We start from the raw sequence: 12844 nt of genomic DNA, 5'->3' as shown, positions 1-12844 counted from the left end.
TCCTCTTCACCATCTCCGCTACTGTCTTCCTCTTTCTCTGTTCCTCTCTCCACCTTTCACCTTCCCCCCTCCTAGTGGCAAGTAAGACGGTCGGTAAGGACTTGGCCGAAGAGAAAAGTGCCTGGTCTCTATTTTGAATTTGGCCGCCACCAGAATTGTCTTAAGATCCTGGCAACTCGGAGACTCATCATGGGCCACTCTTGAAAAAAAAAAAAAAAAACAAAGGGAAAAAAATTAGGGTTTCTATTTTGGGCGAATGGTCAACTCTAATGAGGGGAGGCGAGGAGTTTAGTTGGTTACAATTCTTTGTTTTATCGATCTTCGAGGATGAAAAGCAAAGTCGACCTCGGCGGAATTTGAACTCAGAACATGAAGACCTGGAAAGAAACGCCTCCAAACATTTTGCCTGGCATGCTAACACTTCTGCCAGCTTACTGCCTTAATACGTAATAGAATTTGATTTCAAATTTTGGCATAAGGCCAGCAAGTTCGGGGGAGGAGATAAGTCGATAACATCGACCCCCAATACATGACTGATACCTCTTTTATCGATCCCGAAAGGCAAAATCGACTTCGGCGGTGTTTGAACTTACAACGGAAAGACGGAAGAAATGCCACTGACCATTTTACTCGACGTCCTAACGATTCGGCCAGCTCACCCCTTAATACATAATAAAATTTAATCAGCATAAAATGGGAAAATCCTTAGAGATGCTCATCCACAAGTGGTCCACGTCCCAAATTTTTCGACGGGTACTAGGCTAGTATATCTATCTATTTATCTCTCTATATATGTACATATCTATGTATGTGCGTGTTTGAGCGTAAATGTGTGTGCGCGCACGCATCTATATATACAAGCACACATAATAAAAAGGTAGTACTCAACACATATGGTAGAGTACACTTTCTCTCATCCGCCAAGCATCCACTCCACTTAAAAAGTTGAGTGGGTGTTTATAACAAAAATGTATTGAGACCATTGTCAGTGATGTAGACACAGATACTCGCGCATACGCTCTCTCTCTCCTCTTCCTCCCACCCTCTGCCTCTTCCCAGCCCCCTCTCTCTCTCTCGCTCTTTCTTTCTCTCTTTCTCCCTCGCTCTCTCTCCTATTTATATCAATGAAAATATTTTAAACGTTAGTGCTGCATTTAAACTACTCTGTTGTTCCAGCAGTGTATTGTCTCGTGTACTTTACTCCTGAAATATGAGCAATATGTGTGTGGGTGTGTGTGTGTGTGTGTGTGTACTCGTATATACAAATGTTTTCTAGTGAAATATTTTAAAGAATTACATCGGTAAAGGCGCCGAAATTGACCTTGCTAAAAGGGGACACCTGCAATTTTTTGGCCAGTCTTACAGTGGCTACCACCGAAGAGTTTCCATAGTCATACCCACCTGCTAGAAGAGAGTCGCCTGCTGCTGCCAACCAAGTGGAACCGGCGGAGCAAACAACCATAACAGATTTTACCCTACAGGTAGATAGATAGATAGATAGATAGATAGATAGGTATAAAGGTGCGCGCGCGCGTACAGGTGGAATCACCATGGCACAGTTTTGGTTCTTCAACTCAATTTCACATCACAAGTTTGGTTTGACTTGAGGCTCTCCCGGTAGAAGACACGTGCCCGACAATGATATCGAACCTTGAACCTCACGCTTGTCATGTATACTTCTTTACCGCACACACACACACCACACACACCACACACACACACACACACCACACACGTGTAGGTATCAGGCATCGGTGAGTTCATTCACCTGAGTTTTAAGTTCTTTAGGTCGGCTGCTGCTGCTGATTCTGGTTATTCGTGCCATTATTCCATAGACAAGGAAGAGAAACAATTTTCCCCTGTGGCACCTGATGAATCCAGAAAACTGTATCTCTTATACACGCAGGATCGTGTGTGTGTGTGTGTGTGTGGGTGCATTATATATATACACACACACACACACATTTATATATGCACATACATACATCGCCGTGTGTATGTGCATATATATTATGTATACATGCGTGCGTGAATGTTTATATACGTATGCACTCACAGTTATATAATAGCAATTAAAACAGATTTTACAGTCTTAATTGCTGGCTAATAAAGAAACAATAATTGTTGTTGTAGTTATTATTATTATTATTATTATTTATTTATTTATTTTTTTTCGAGCGTGTAGAACCTTTAGTACGCAGGATGAAATGCTGAGCGGAATTTCGCCTGTTTTTTACGTTCTGAGTTCAAATTCCGCCGAGGTCAGTTTTGCCTTTCACCCTTTTGGGGTCGATAGATTGAGTACCAGTGAAACCCTGGGGTTGATGTAAACGACTAGTCCCCTCCCCTTAAAATTTCAGGCCTTGTGCCTATAGTAGAAAGCATTATCATTATTATTACCACTATAGACAGAGTACATTTCCTTTGTGTGTGTGTGTGTGCGTGTGTGTGTGTGTGTAGGATATATATATATACATATATATATAGAAAGAGAGAGAAAGGGAGAATGAGAGAGAGACATACAAAGAGACAGACATTTCAATACAAGCATATACACACATCCATATAATTTGTGTGTGTGTGTGCGTACAAGTGTCCTTTGTAGAAAAGGAGGAAAGAGAGACAGAGAAAACGGTGTGGGGTGGCATTTTGTTTCTAAACATTTTTTTTTAATGATTTTAATGTCTAAAATTTTAAGATAAAAGTTTGCTTTCTTCCAATCTTGGTGTTGTTATTGTCGTCGTTAATGTTGTTACACTTTCGCGAAGGTTCTTTCGAGCCCCCACCCCCTAACCACCGCCGCCGCCACCACTATATGCATCACCGCTCTCTCTCTCTCTCTCTCACACACTCTCTCTCTCTCTCTTTCTGAGGTGTGGTGGTAGAACTTTCACTAAAATAACAAAAAAACAAAAGGAAACATTCCCCCCACCCGTCATCCCACCGTCTACCTTTCACCCCTCCATCCCCTCCACCCAACCCCTGTCTCTCAGAGGACTGGCGGGGGGAGAAGGGTGGAATGAAAAATTTAAAAACAGAAATAAGAAAACCCATAAAAACTAACAATATTTCCGCTGACAAGACACGAAAAACTGGTGAGAACTAGCTATACATACATATATATATATATATACACCCACACACACATACTCATATATATATATACACAAGTATACATACATATGTGTGTGTACATATACATATATGTATATAAATATATACATACATACATGTATATACATTCATATACACAAATATTTGCGTATACATGCATATAAGTATATATATATGTTTCTCTCCATATATATATGCACATATATATATATAGATATATATATATATATATAGATAGATAGATAATGTACACATATATATATATATATATTTATATACTCGTATATATGTTCATATATATATATATGTATATATATGTATATATGTATATATATATGTATGTATATATATATATATATATATATATATATATATATATATATACATATATATACATATATATACATATATATATATATATATATATATATATATATATATATATATATATATATATATATATATATATATATATGCGTGCGTGTCCTTATTCACTTCGTGTGTAAAAAATATTGCACAGCAGACAGTTTGGGGAGTATATAGTTTAATAATTTGAAATATTAACCATTTGTGAAACCACACACGCACACACACGAACGGGACAGACGATACGTGCACATGTGTGGCTGCACACACACACACGCACATGTATGTATGTATGCATGTATATTGTAGAACTAAAAGACTTTCAAACTATTTTAATAACACAACTAAGATTTTTAAAGCTCAGATGTGAGTTTATGAGTGAGTGTGTGCATGTGTGTGTGTGTGTGTGTGTTTCTGTACGGATACTTGCCTGCGTGTGTTTGCGTGTGTGTGTTTAGGATTGAAAGTTTCAATTAGTTTTTATGAGTGTCACAACGAAAGATTGGAGGGAGGAAAAGTGATAGGGAGGGACAAAGAGAAAAGAGAGAGAACCAAATGAAGGGGGGAGCGAAAACGTACGTGTATGTGTATGCGTGTGTGTGAGAGAGAGAGAAAGAGAGAGACTAGTTTAATAAAGCCAAGAGAGAGAGAGAAAGAGAGAGAAAGATACGGGCTGGACGAGTGGGGAAGAGCGATCTATGGAGATACATTTACACACACACACCCCACGTACATATACAAGCGCATACTGACACATACACACGCTTTCAGGGACACACACATACACTATGATTGGAACATACACATAGATAATTACACAGCACATACACAAACACACACACACGATGCGCGCGCGCATAACTTTCATTAGCTGCGATTGCTACAAGAGTGACTCAAGGGCCTCGAATTTGGTGCCGAGCCACTTGACAAGTGTTTCGGTACAAAACACTAAGCCCTTGTGACAATTTGTGTTGATCTCAGCTAATAAAACTTTGCCTGCCTCTGTGTGCGTGTGCGTGTGTGTGTTTGTGTGTGCGTGTGTGTTTATCTTTTACTTGTTTCAGTCGTTTGGTGTGTGGCCATGTTGGAGCAGTGCTTTGAAGAGTTTCGCCGACTTTTAAACACCTAACTATTGACTGAGCCCTCGAGGGTTCTTATCGTATCGCCTAGTTTTTGCCGAACCGCCAGGCTACGGGGACGTGAACAAACCAACACCGGTTGTCAAGCGGTGGTGGGGGACGTACACACATGCGTACATATAAACATGAGTGTGTATGTATATGTGTATGTATGCATGTATATATATATATTTATATTTATGTGTGTGTATTCACACATGTATATACATCTATATACATACTTATACGCACACATCGTGCGTGTATATGTGCGTGTGTGTGTGTGAAAAGAAATCAGTGAATGAAGAATTTTGTTTATTTTTGGTATGGTGCTCCAGCTTGGCCACAGCCTATGGGCTGAAACAAAAGAATAATAGAAGATATATATATATATATATATATATATATATATATATATATATAAAACAATATTGTTTTGATGTGGTCGGCTGAAGGTTTGCTACAGGTTCCAACGGGTAGTCAAGTGTCTCACACACACACACACACACACGTACTCACACATACACGTACTTACACACGTACTCACACATGTGTGCGTGAGTTTAGGGCAAGGTTGGTGTTATTGTTGTTGTCGTGGTCGGTAGACGGGTGGGTAACTCGTTTGTCCTACACTCCGCGGAGGGAAAGTGTTTGAACCGCTCAGAACAGCAATCACGGCTGCTGCTGTTAATAGTGCTACGGCTACCCATAATAATACTACTAATGGTAATAACAACCACTGCCACTACTACTACTGCTATTATCAGTAATATTACAGGTGGTGGGGGTGGTGGTGAATGAGCCTGCTACCATCGTCTTCTTCACTGACACCCCTTTCTCTCTGTCTTTGTGGAAACCAGTCGTAATCAAGTTTAAGATTTGGTGGTTAAACTGTTTGTTCTGAGAGAGAGGGTCACGATGGTAGAGAGAGGTGGAGATACAGAAAGTGAGAGAGAAGAAACGTGTGAAAGATAGAGAGAGAGAAGAAAACAAAGTCAGAGAAAGAAGAAGAGAGGAAGATAGAGTAAAGGAGAAAGAATCGGAGAGAGAGAGATAGCATGTGTGTGTATGTGTGTGTGTGAAATGGTGACAGAGGGTGAGATAGAGAGAGAGAGAGAATAAGAAGGGAGGGGGGGAAAAGATAAAGTAAGAGTGAGAAAAAGAGAGACAGAATGGAAGAGATAGATAGAAGTGTGAGAGAACATGCGAGAAAGGAAGAAAGATTAAGGGGAGGAGAGAGAGAGAAAAGGTAAGTGAGAGGAGGAAGAGAAAGAGAGAAAGGAAGAGTGAGCCGAACAGAGAGAAGAGGAGAGTCAGAAAGCGAGAGAGAAATAAAGAAAGAGTAAGAGTTAAGGAATCTAAGACAAGTGCGCAGTAAAGAGTTTTTCGGCGGGTCACGTGGTTAGAGCATGGCTTCTTGTTGTTCCCGCCCCCCTGGCTTAGTGTGACCAGCAGTGGAGAAGCAAGAAGCTGGCTGATTAGGACTGCTTCAGCTGACGCCGGGATATACCACCTGGTAAATGATTCTCTTTCAACATATGTTTTAATAACTTCACTCGTTCTCCTTACTTTTTCCTCCTCTCTTCTTCTTCTGCCCATGTAGGGGTTCTGTTTCATCTTCTGTTCCTCTTTTTCTCTGCTGCCCTTTCTCTTTTCAAGTCAGCCTAAAACTGTCATTGTTACTTATGTATTCGAATGGGTTCCTCTGCCGACTTTATCGACCAAAACTGCACTCATTTAATACACAAAACGTGTTAACACTTAAACAGTCTTTTTTAACTGCTATCACAGACTACCAAATTCTTCTCTCTATCACCATATATATATATATATATATATATATATATATATATATATATATATATATTACACACGCCCGTATATATATATATATATATATATATATATATACACATACGTTTTCTCTGTCTTCGCAACAATATCTTCATTCTGACTTTAACACTCCAAGACCTTCGGTCATTTTTCAAAGTGCTGCCAAAAATTACTTCTTCCCCCCTACTCCTATATATAACCTATTTGCTGTCACATCCGAAAGAACCACGGCTTTCGCTTGTCATGTCAACTCTGCTAAAATTCTACACCAAAGTTCTTGCGTTGTCCGTTCTTCATTTCGAATTTTGCTTCAGTTTTTTTTTTTATTCTTTAAATTTACTTAATAGTTGTAATATTAATGCCATCCTATATATGTTTTGTTTCACTTATTATTTTAGCCAATTCCTGTCGTATTTTACTTTTTCTATATTCTCTAAAACAATTCCATAGACCGCAAAAAATATATATATATATATATATATATATAAGAAAACGAAAAATTAAATTATAAAAAAATTTCCACCCGAAGTTTTCGTTTATTAAATAACTTACAAGAAAAAAAAATGAAGATTTAGAAAGTAAACGAAGCAAATACAGGAATTTGGCCGTTTCGTAAATGTATAACAATTGCCAAAAACTTTTAAACTCTCCAAGAGTAATTTTTTAAAACAAGTGTTCTTGCATCTCGAAATTCAGCGAAAATATATTTCCGTTAAAAGAAAAAGAAATTAATGAACACTTGAAATTTGTTTCTTCATAAACTGCTGACAAAGTATGTTTGTTGCTTGAAGTCAGCAGTTATTGTGTCTACATAAATGGAAAGTTTCGAAAGAGAGGAAGAAATGATAAAAAAAGAAATTAAAAAGTATTTTCCTCCACATATGTTATCGGAATAATGTTTTTAAGATTGGCACGAGGCCATATTTGGAATCAATCACAGTTATCGATGAGTGTTTTATTTTGCCGACCACGGAAGAAGGGAAGGAAGAAAAAATAAGGTTAATTCTGCCATATAGAATGACATTAAAAATTCCCCCCTCTCTCTCTTATTCTTTCCTTCTCTTTTTACCCCGTGTGTCAGAGAGAGGGAGAAACAGGGTGGGAGAGAGAGAGGGAGAAGTGATGCCTCGGTGGTTTGAAGAACTTCCCGTTCCCAAGTCTCCCACCTGTAGAAATCTTACTAAATTTCCTCTTTCCAGTATGTTCACTTCTTCTGACACGAAAACACTCACTTTTGACCGTGTTGAACATGTGCAAAAGTTCACCATATTGTGTAACTTCGACTGATGGTGGTGTAACATCTCTCCTTCAACATGGCGTGGAAAACTTTCTTCTCTTAGAATAATATCAGTAACAAGCTTCGTTTTTTTTTTATTTATTGTCGTTATTATTGTCCTACTTAGGATTTATTTCACTTTTACATCATTACTAAAAATATTAACCTCACACACACACACACACACACCTATATATCTTTCTAATCGAACAGTTCGCATTTCTAAACACCCGCCAACACGTAACCCGTGCGTTAAGTATTTCTGTTCAAATACAGTAGTTAGCGCTGGTTCTATCGGCTGTAACGGTGGCGGGTACGACAAGCAGGGTAACTATTACAAGCTGACTTCCAACACGAACCCGCGCATCTGTTTTAAACATATCTTATAACCCTGAAATGTGCAGCAGACTGCAATATTTCGTGTTGCTTACTAAGGCCGTTCTCACCATATTGTCGACATAGAGGGTGTAGCTGGGGGTGAGGCGAGAACCTGTTGACGTAGGATACAGTTCTAAGGCGTTGCTAGGATACAAACGACCAATAGATTGCTTCTTGTCACACTGCCTGTTGTCGTCATCAACACACACATTTCTCTCTCTCTCTTCATCGCTTACTCAATCGCTCCTCCTCCTACTCCCTTCTCGCTACCGTCCTATATTATCATTTTCTCCATCTTTCACCCTAATTTTCTCTCTCTCCATCCCCTTCACCACTCTGACCCGTGTACCTCTATCTTTCCCTCTTGCACTCTACCCCCGCCACCCCTCGTCTCTCTCGTCTCCATCTCACTCTTTTGGCGAGTTGGCACCGTCAGTTGGCCACCTCCGAGCACACACACACACATTCTCTCGACTGCCTCTTACTGTCTCGCACACATCACATCAATCTCCCCTTCCTCCCCTTCTCTCACCGGCCACATACTCAGTGTTTACTCTCCCCCTTTCCAACACTGTCAACCTTTCCCTCACTTTCCTTCACACAGCTCTCTCTTTCTCTCTCCCTCACTTCCCCTCTTTACGAGACACTGAGTCTCACAAACTCTTCTTCTCCCTCTCTCTCTTAACTCATCTCTCTCTCTCTCTCTCTTAACGTCTGTCTTTACGATTCTATGTCACCAAATCTTTCTTTCCCTCTTAACCTGTCTCTATCTCTCTCTTTCTCCCAACGTCTCTCTTAGTGTAACGTCTCTCTTAACTCTGCTTCTCTCTCTCTCTCTCTCTCACCTATTCTGTATTGAAACTATCACCAAATATGGTCAATCAAACACAATTATCTTTTTAAGAACAGCTGTTTACAACATCGTTGTTATTACCTGAGTGGACGGTATTGTTGAATAGCCTATGGTCACTCCTGTCTCAACACTGACCCATGGCTCTATCAGCTGGACCCTACTATTGTTACATATCCCAGCTCGATCTGATACCCCACCCACTAGTGTTTGGGAGTGGTGGCCATATTGTCAAAGGCATGTGGTCGACCGTTGTGTTCAGTTTTGGTCTGAATATGACGGTCAAATGGTCAATGTTATGTTCAGTCTGTTGCTTCAGAGATGTTTGTCCAGATGTTGACCAGAGTAATGTTTGTCCAGACAGCCGATCTTGTGGCTATTTGAATGTGTAGGAAGGAAGGGGGTGGTATGATGGTGGTGGTGGTGGTGTTTGGCCCCAGGTCAGCCCTGATCCAGCAGGCCCATGATTAAAGACGTTCCCGTCAGGACCATCCTGCCTCTTTAGGGATGCCATTTCCTTATTTAAAATATGGTAGGATTTGAGGTTTTGGCTGTTATTTTTGAAGATTGCGTGACTATACAAAGCACCACCACCTCATTGGTTTGACAAATGGGAACTGTTGGTTATAGAAGTGGTGGTTGTTGGTTATTTCTGTATGTTTTGTTGTTACTTTTGTATTATTACCAAACAATATTGTAACAATCTTTTTTTTTTTTCCTTTCTCTTTTCAGAATCCGCTCCTCAGAAACCGCCATAAAGTTGTAAAGACGACAACTCTTGGCAATGGCTACGGATAGTGTTTGTGCTGTTGCCATATCTAGTGGTTCAGCCACTTCTGCTTCAGTTGCACCTGCAGACGCTGCTGTCTGTTGCACCACCAACACCAACACCACTGCTGCGGTTGATAAGGACACCGATGACACCCAGACAACACCTGAGACACCTTCGCTGACTGCAGACCTTGATGCTGTTACTGTGGTTACTGTAGAGCCAGTCGCCGATGTTGACATCGAGGCAGAAGAGGCAGGAGATGAACTGCCGACTGAAGCTTACGATGAAGAGGACTGCAACAAGGATGGCTCAAGTCTAAGTGATCAGATGTTTGTTTTCGGCTCAACAGAATTACTTGACGACACACAGTCTTCTTGTCGTTTCAAGGTCTTGGAATATGACCAATTGATGCGACTTGTGGAAGTGATGGAGGCATCCATACCAATCCATGGTCGTGGCAATTTCCCTACCCTTGATGTTAAACTGAAGGATCTCATCCAACTGGTTCGCCAAAAGCTGAAATCTGAAGGGGTCCATGTTCGAGATATGCGTCTAAATGGCGGTGCTGCCAGCTATGTCTTAGAGACAGATACTTCTCAGACTTATAATGACTTGGACTTGATATTTGGGATTGATCTCTCCAACCAGAATGAACTTCAAAAAGTGAAGAATTGTGTTCTTGGCTGCCTCTTAGACTTTCTGCCAGCTGGCGTCAGTAAAGACAGGATGTCCAGTTGCAGCTTGAAAGAAGCTTATGTTCAGAAAATGGTAAAAGTGTGCAATGAACATGGCGACCGTTGGAGTTTGATATCACTCTCGAATAATAAAGGTAAAAATGTGGAGCTTAAGTTTGTGGACAAAATGAAACGTCAGTTTGAATTTAGTGTTGATTCCTTTCAGATAATCTTGGACAGTTTGTTAACGTTCTACGAAGTTTCCAACACTCCGACCAGCGAACATTTTTACCCAACTGTGAAAGCCGAGAGTGTGTATGGGGACTTTTCACAAGCCTGGTTCCACTTAACTGAAAAGCTAATTGCCACACGAAACCCAGAAGAGATCCGGGGTGGAGGCTTGCTGAAATATTGTAACCTGTTAGTGAGGCGTTACACACCAGCTGGCAACGTGGACATCCGTGCCATGGAGCGCTACATGTGTTCTAGGTTTTTCATAGATTTCAGCGACTTGTCGCAACAAAAACAGAAGCTGGATGCTTATCTGGCAAACCATTTTAGTGGTGAGGAGGATCTGAAATATGAATACTTGATGACGCTCTACCGAGTGGTTGACGACAGCACAATCTGTTTGATGGGCCATGAACGAAGACAGACACTAAATCTTATACATCAATTGGCTTGTGAGATCCTGCTAGAACAGGAACAGAAAGCACAGAGTAAATACCTTCAACTACCACAGTTTGACAACTTAAATAATTTGATTTTGGACCAAGTATTCTATGGACCTTACAATAACTCCAGTGGCGGCAGTCAGTACTACAGTTATTTACCATTTTATCAAGTAGGCAATAGTTCCATCTCCTCGTGTCCACTTTGTCCACAACCCTATTTACAATGTTCCTAGCCTCATCCAAACACACACACACACACACACACACGTATATACATCCTTAACCACATTCTCTCCCTTACACACACACACACACACATGCCCATCCCTACACTTCACCACTTCCATCTCTGAACCCACCCCTACCCCTATAATGGCAGAGCTCCATATCTTTTTCTTTTTTTTTTTATGAATTTGTTCTTATTTGCTCATTTCTACTTTTACTTCTCCTGCCCCACCACCACATTAAAAAAAGAAGAAAATGGACCCTCAGCAGGGTCTACCTCACACTTTTCACCTGGTCCCTCTGCCCCTTTTTTGTTTCACTCACTCCCTCCCACACACGCACACACACACACACACACACACATACTCTCTCTCTCTCTCTCCCTGCTACTGCTATTGCTCCTCCTCCTCACCCCTCTCTCCCCTTCCCCCCTCCCTGCAACCATATACATACACAATTAAATGACAGGATGTCTGGAAGGAGTTTAGTCACACACATACAATGCAAAAAAAAAAAAACAAACCAAAAAACCAAAAAAACTAACAAATATATTTTCTCTGTCTCCCTCTTGCCCCCTTATAAACTACCCACTCCACATCACTTCAGTTTCCAGAAGATTCTGGAGAAATATATATATATTTTCAATAGAAACGTTCCTCTTTCTTGGAATAATTCTGTTCAAAGACTTAGTATTTTTTTCCTCTTTCAATTTTCTTTCCAATGTGTATGTTAGGGAGTGTATGTGTGTGTGTATGTTAGGATGTATATATATATATATTGTATGTTCTTTGCATGTCTGATTCTTTGCGTGCGTGCGTGCATGTTATGTGTATAATTTAGATATGAAAAAAAAAATCAAAAAGATTCACATTGCAATTAGCAATTCTGAGATTTTGTTCATTTATAGCTTATAATTGTTATTATTATTATTATTATTATTATTACTGTTGTTGGATGGTGGACTGGCAGAATCGTTGGAACATGGGGAGAGAAAAAAAAAAAGAGCTTCGTTGTATTTTTCCAGTTCTTTGCGCTCTAAGTTCAGTTCCCGGTGGAGGTCAACTTTGCCTTTCCTCTCTCTGGGAGTCGATGAAATAAAGTACCAGTGAAATACTGGGGTCGATAGTATCGACCAACTTTCTCCTCTCAAAAAAAGAGGAACAAGGAAAAAATAAAAAACCCAAGACTGCTGGCCTTGTGCCTAAATCAGAAACCATTTATTATTATCATTATTATTATTACTGTTGATGTTTTTATAGTTTTTCTCTTTCTGAGAGGTGATACACTCAAGGAAAACAAAGTTATCAAATTATTGACCATGCTTCAGTTGCTGGTTGGGGCTGGGATCCCCTTCACATATGCACACACACACGTACACATACATACAAGGACTCACAAATCCCAACTTTTTTTCTTTTTGTCACTATCTTTTTACTTTTTCTTTTCTTTTTGTTTAACCCCCTTCTTCTGCAGCTACATTAAGGATCAGTTATGTTTGTTCCTGTCTCAAGAGTTAGTCAAACTATTTCTGCCTCCAGTCCCCTTCCATACACACACACACACA

General features: G+C 40.0%; 1 protein-coding gene across 2 annotated transcripts in view; it reads left to right on the top strand.

Annotated features, from left to right (window-relative positions):
- The window catches only part of LOC106879855 (terminal nucleotidyltransferase 5C), a 37140-nt gene extending 24636 nt beyond the window's left edge, over positions 1–12504 (top strand). Inside the window, exons 1-2 of one of the 2 annotated variants that reach the window (XM_014929569.3) lie at positions 6040–6114; positions 9668–12504. In XM_014929569.3, the coding sequence (XP_014785055.1) occupies positions 9720–11288 (1569 nt within the window). In that variant the 5' untranslated portion in view covers positions 6040–6114; positions 9668–9719 and the 3' untranslated portion in view covers positions 11289–12504. Of the gene's footprint in view, positions 1–6039; positions 6115–9667 lie in introns of those variants that run through there. The other variant, XM_089363569.1, reaches the window with a different exon arrangement.
- The last annotated feature ends 340 nt before the right edge of the window (positions 12505–12844 follow it).

This window comes from Octopus bimaculoides, chromosome 15 (genome assembly GCF_046866305.1).
Source record: "Octopus bimaculoides isolate indiv1 chromosome 15, ASM4686630v1, whole genome shotgun sequence".
Lineage (NCBI taxonomy): Eukaryota > Metazoa > Mollusca > Cephalopoda > Octopoda > Octopodidae > Octopus > Octopus bimaculoides.
Note: the sequence above shows the minus strand (reverse complement) of the source record. Positions and strands in the feature narration are given on the sequence as shown.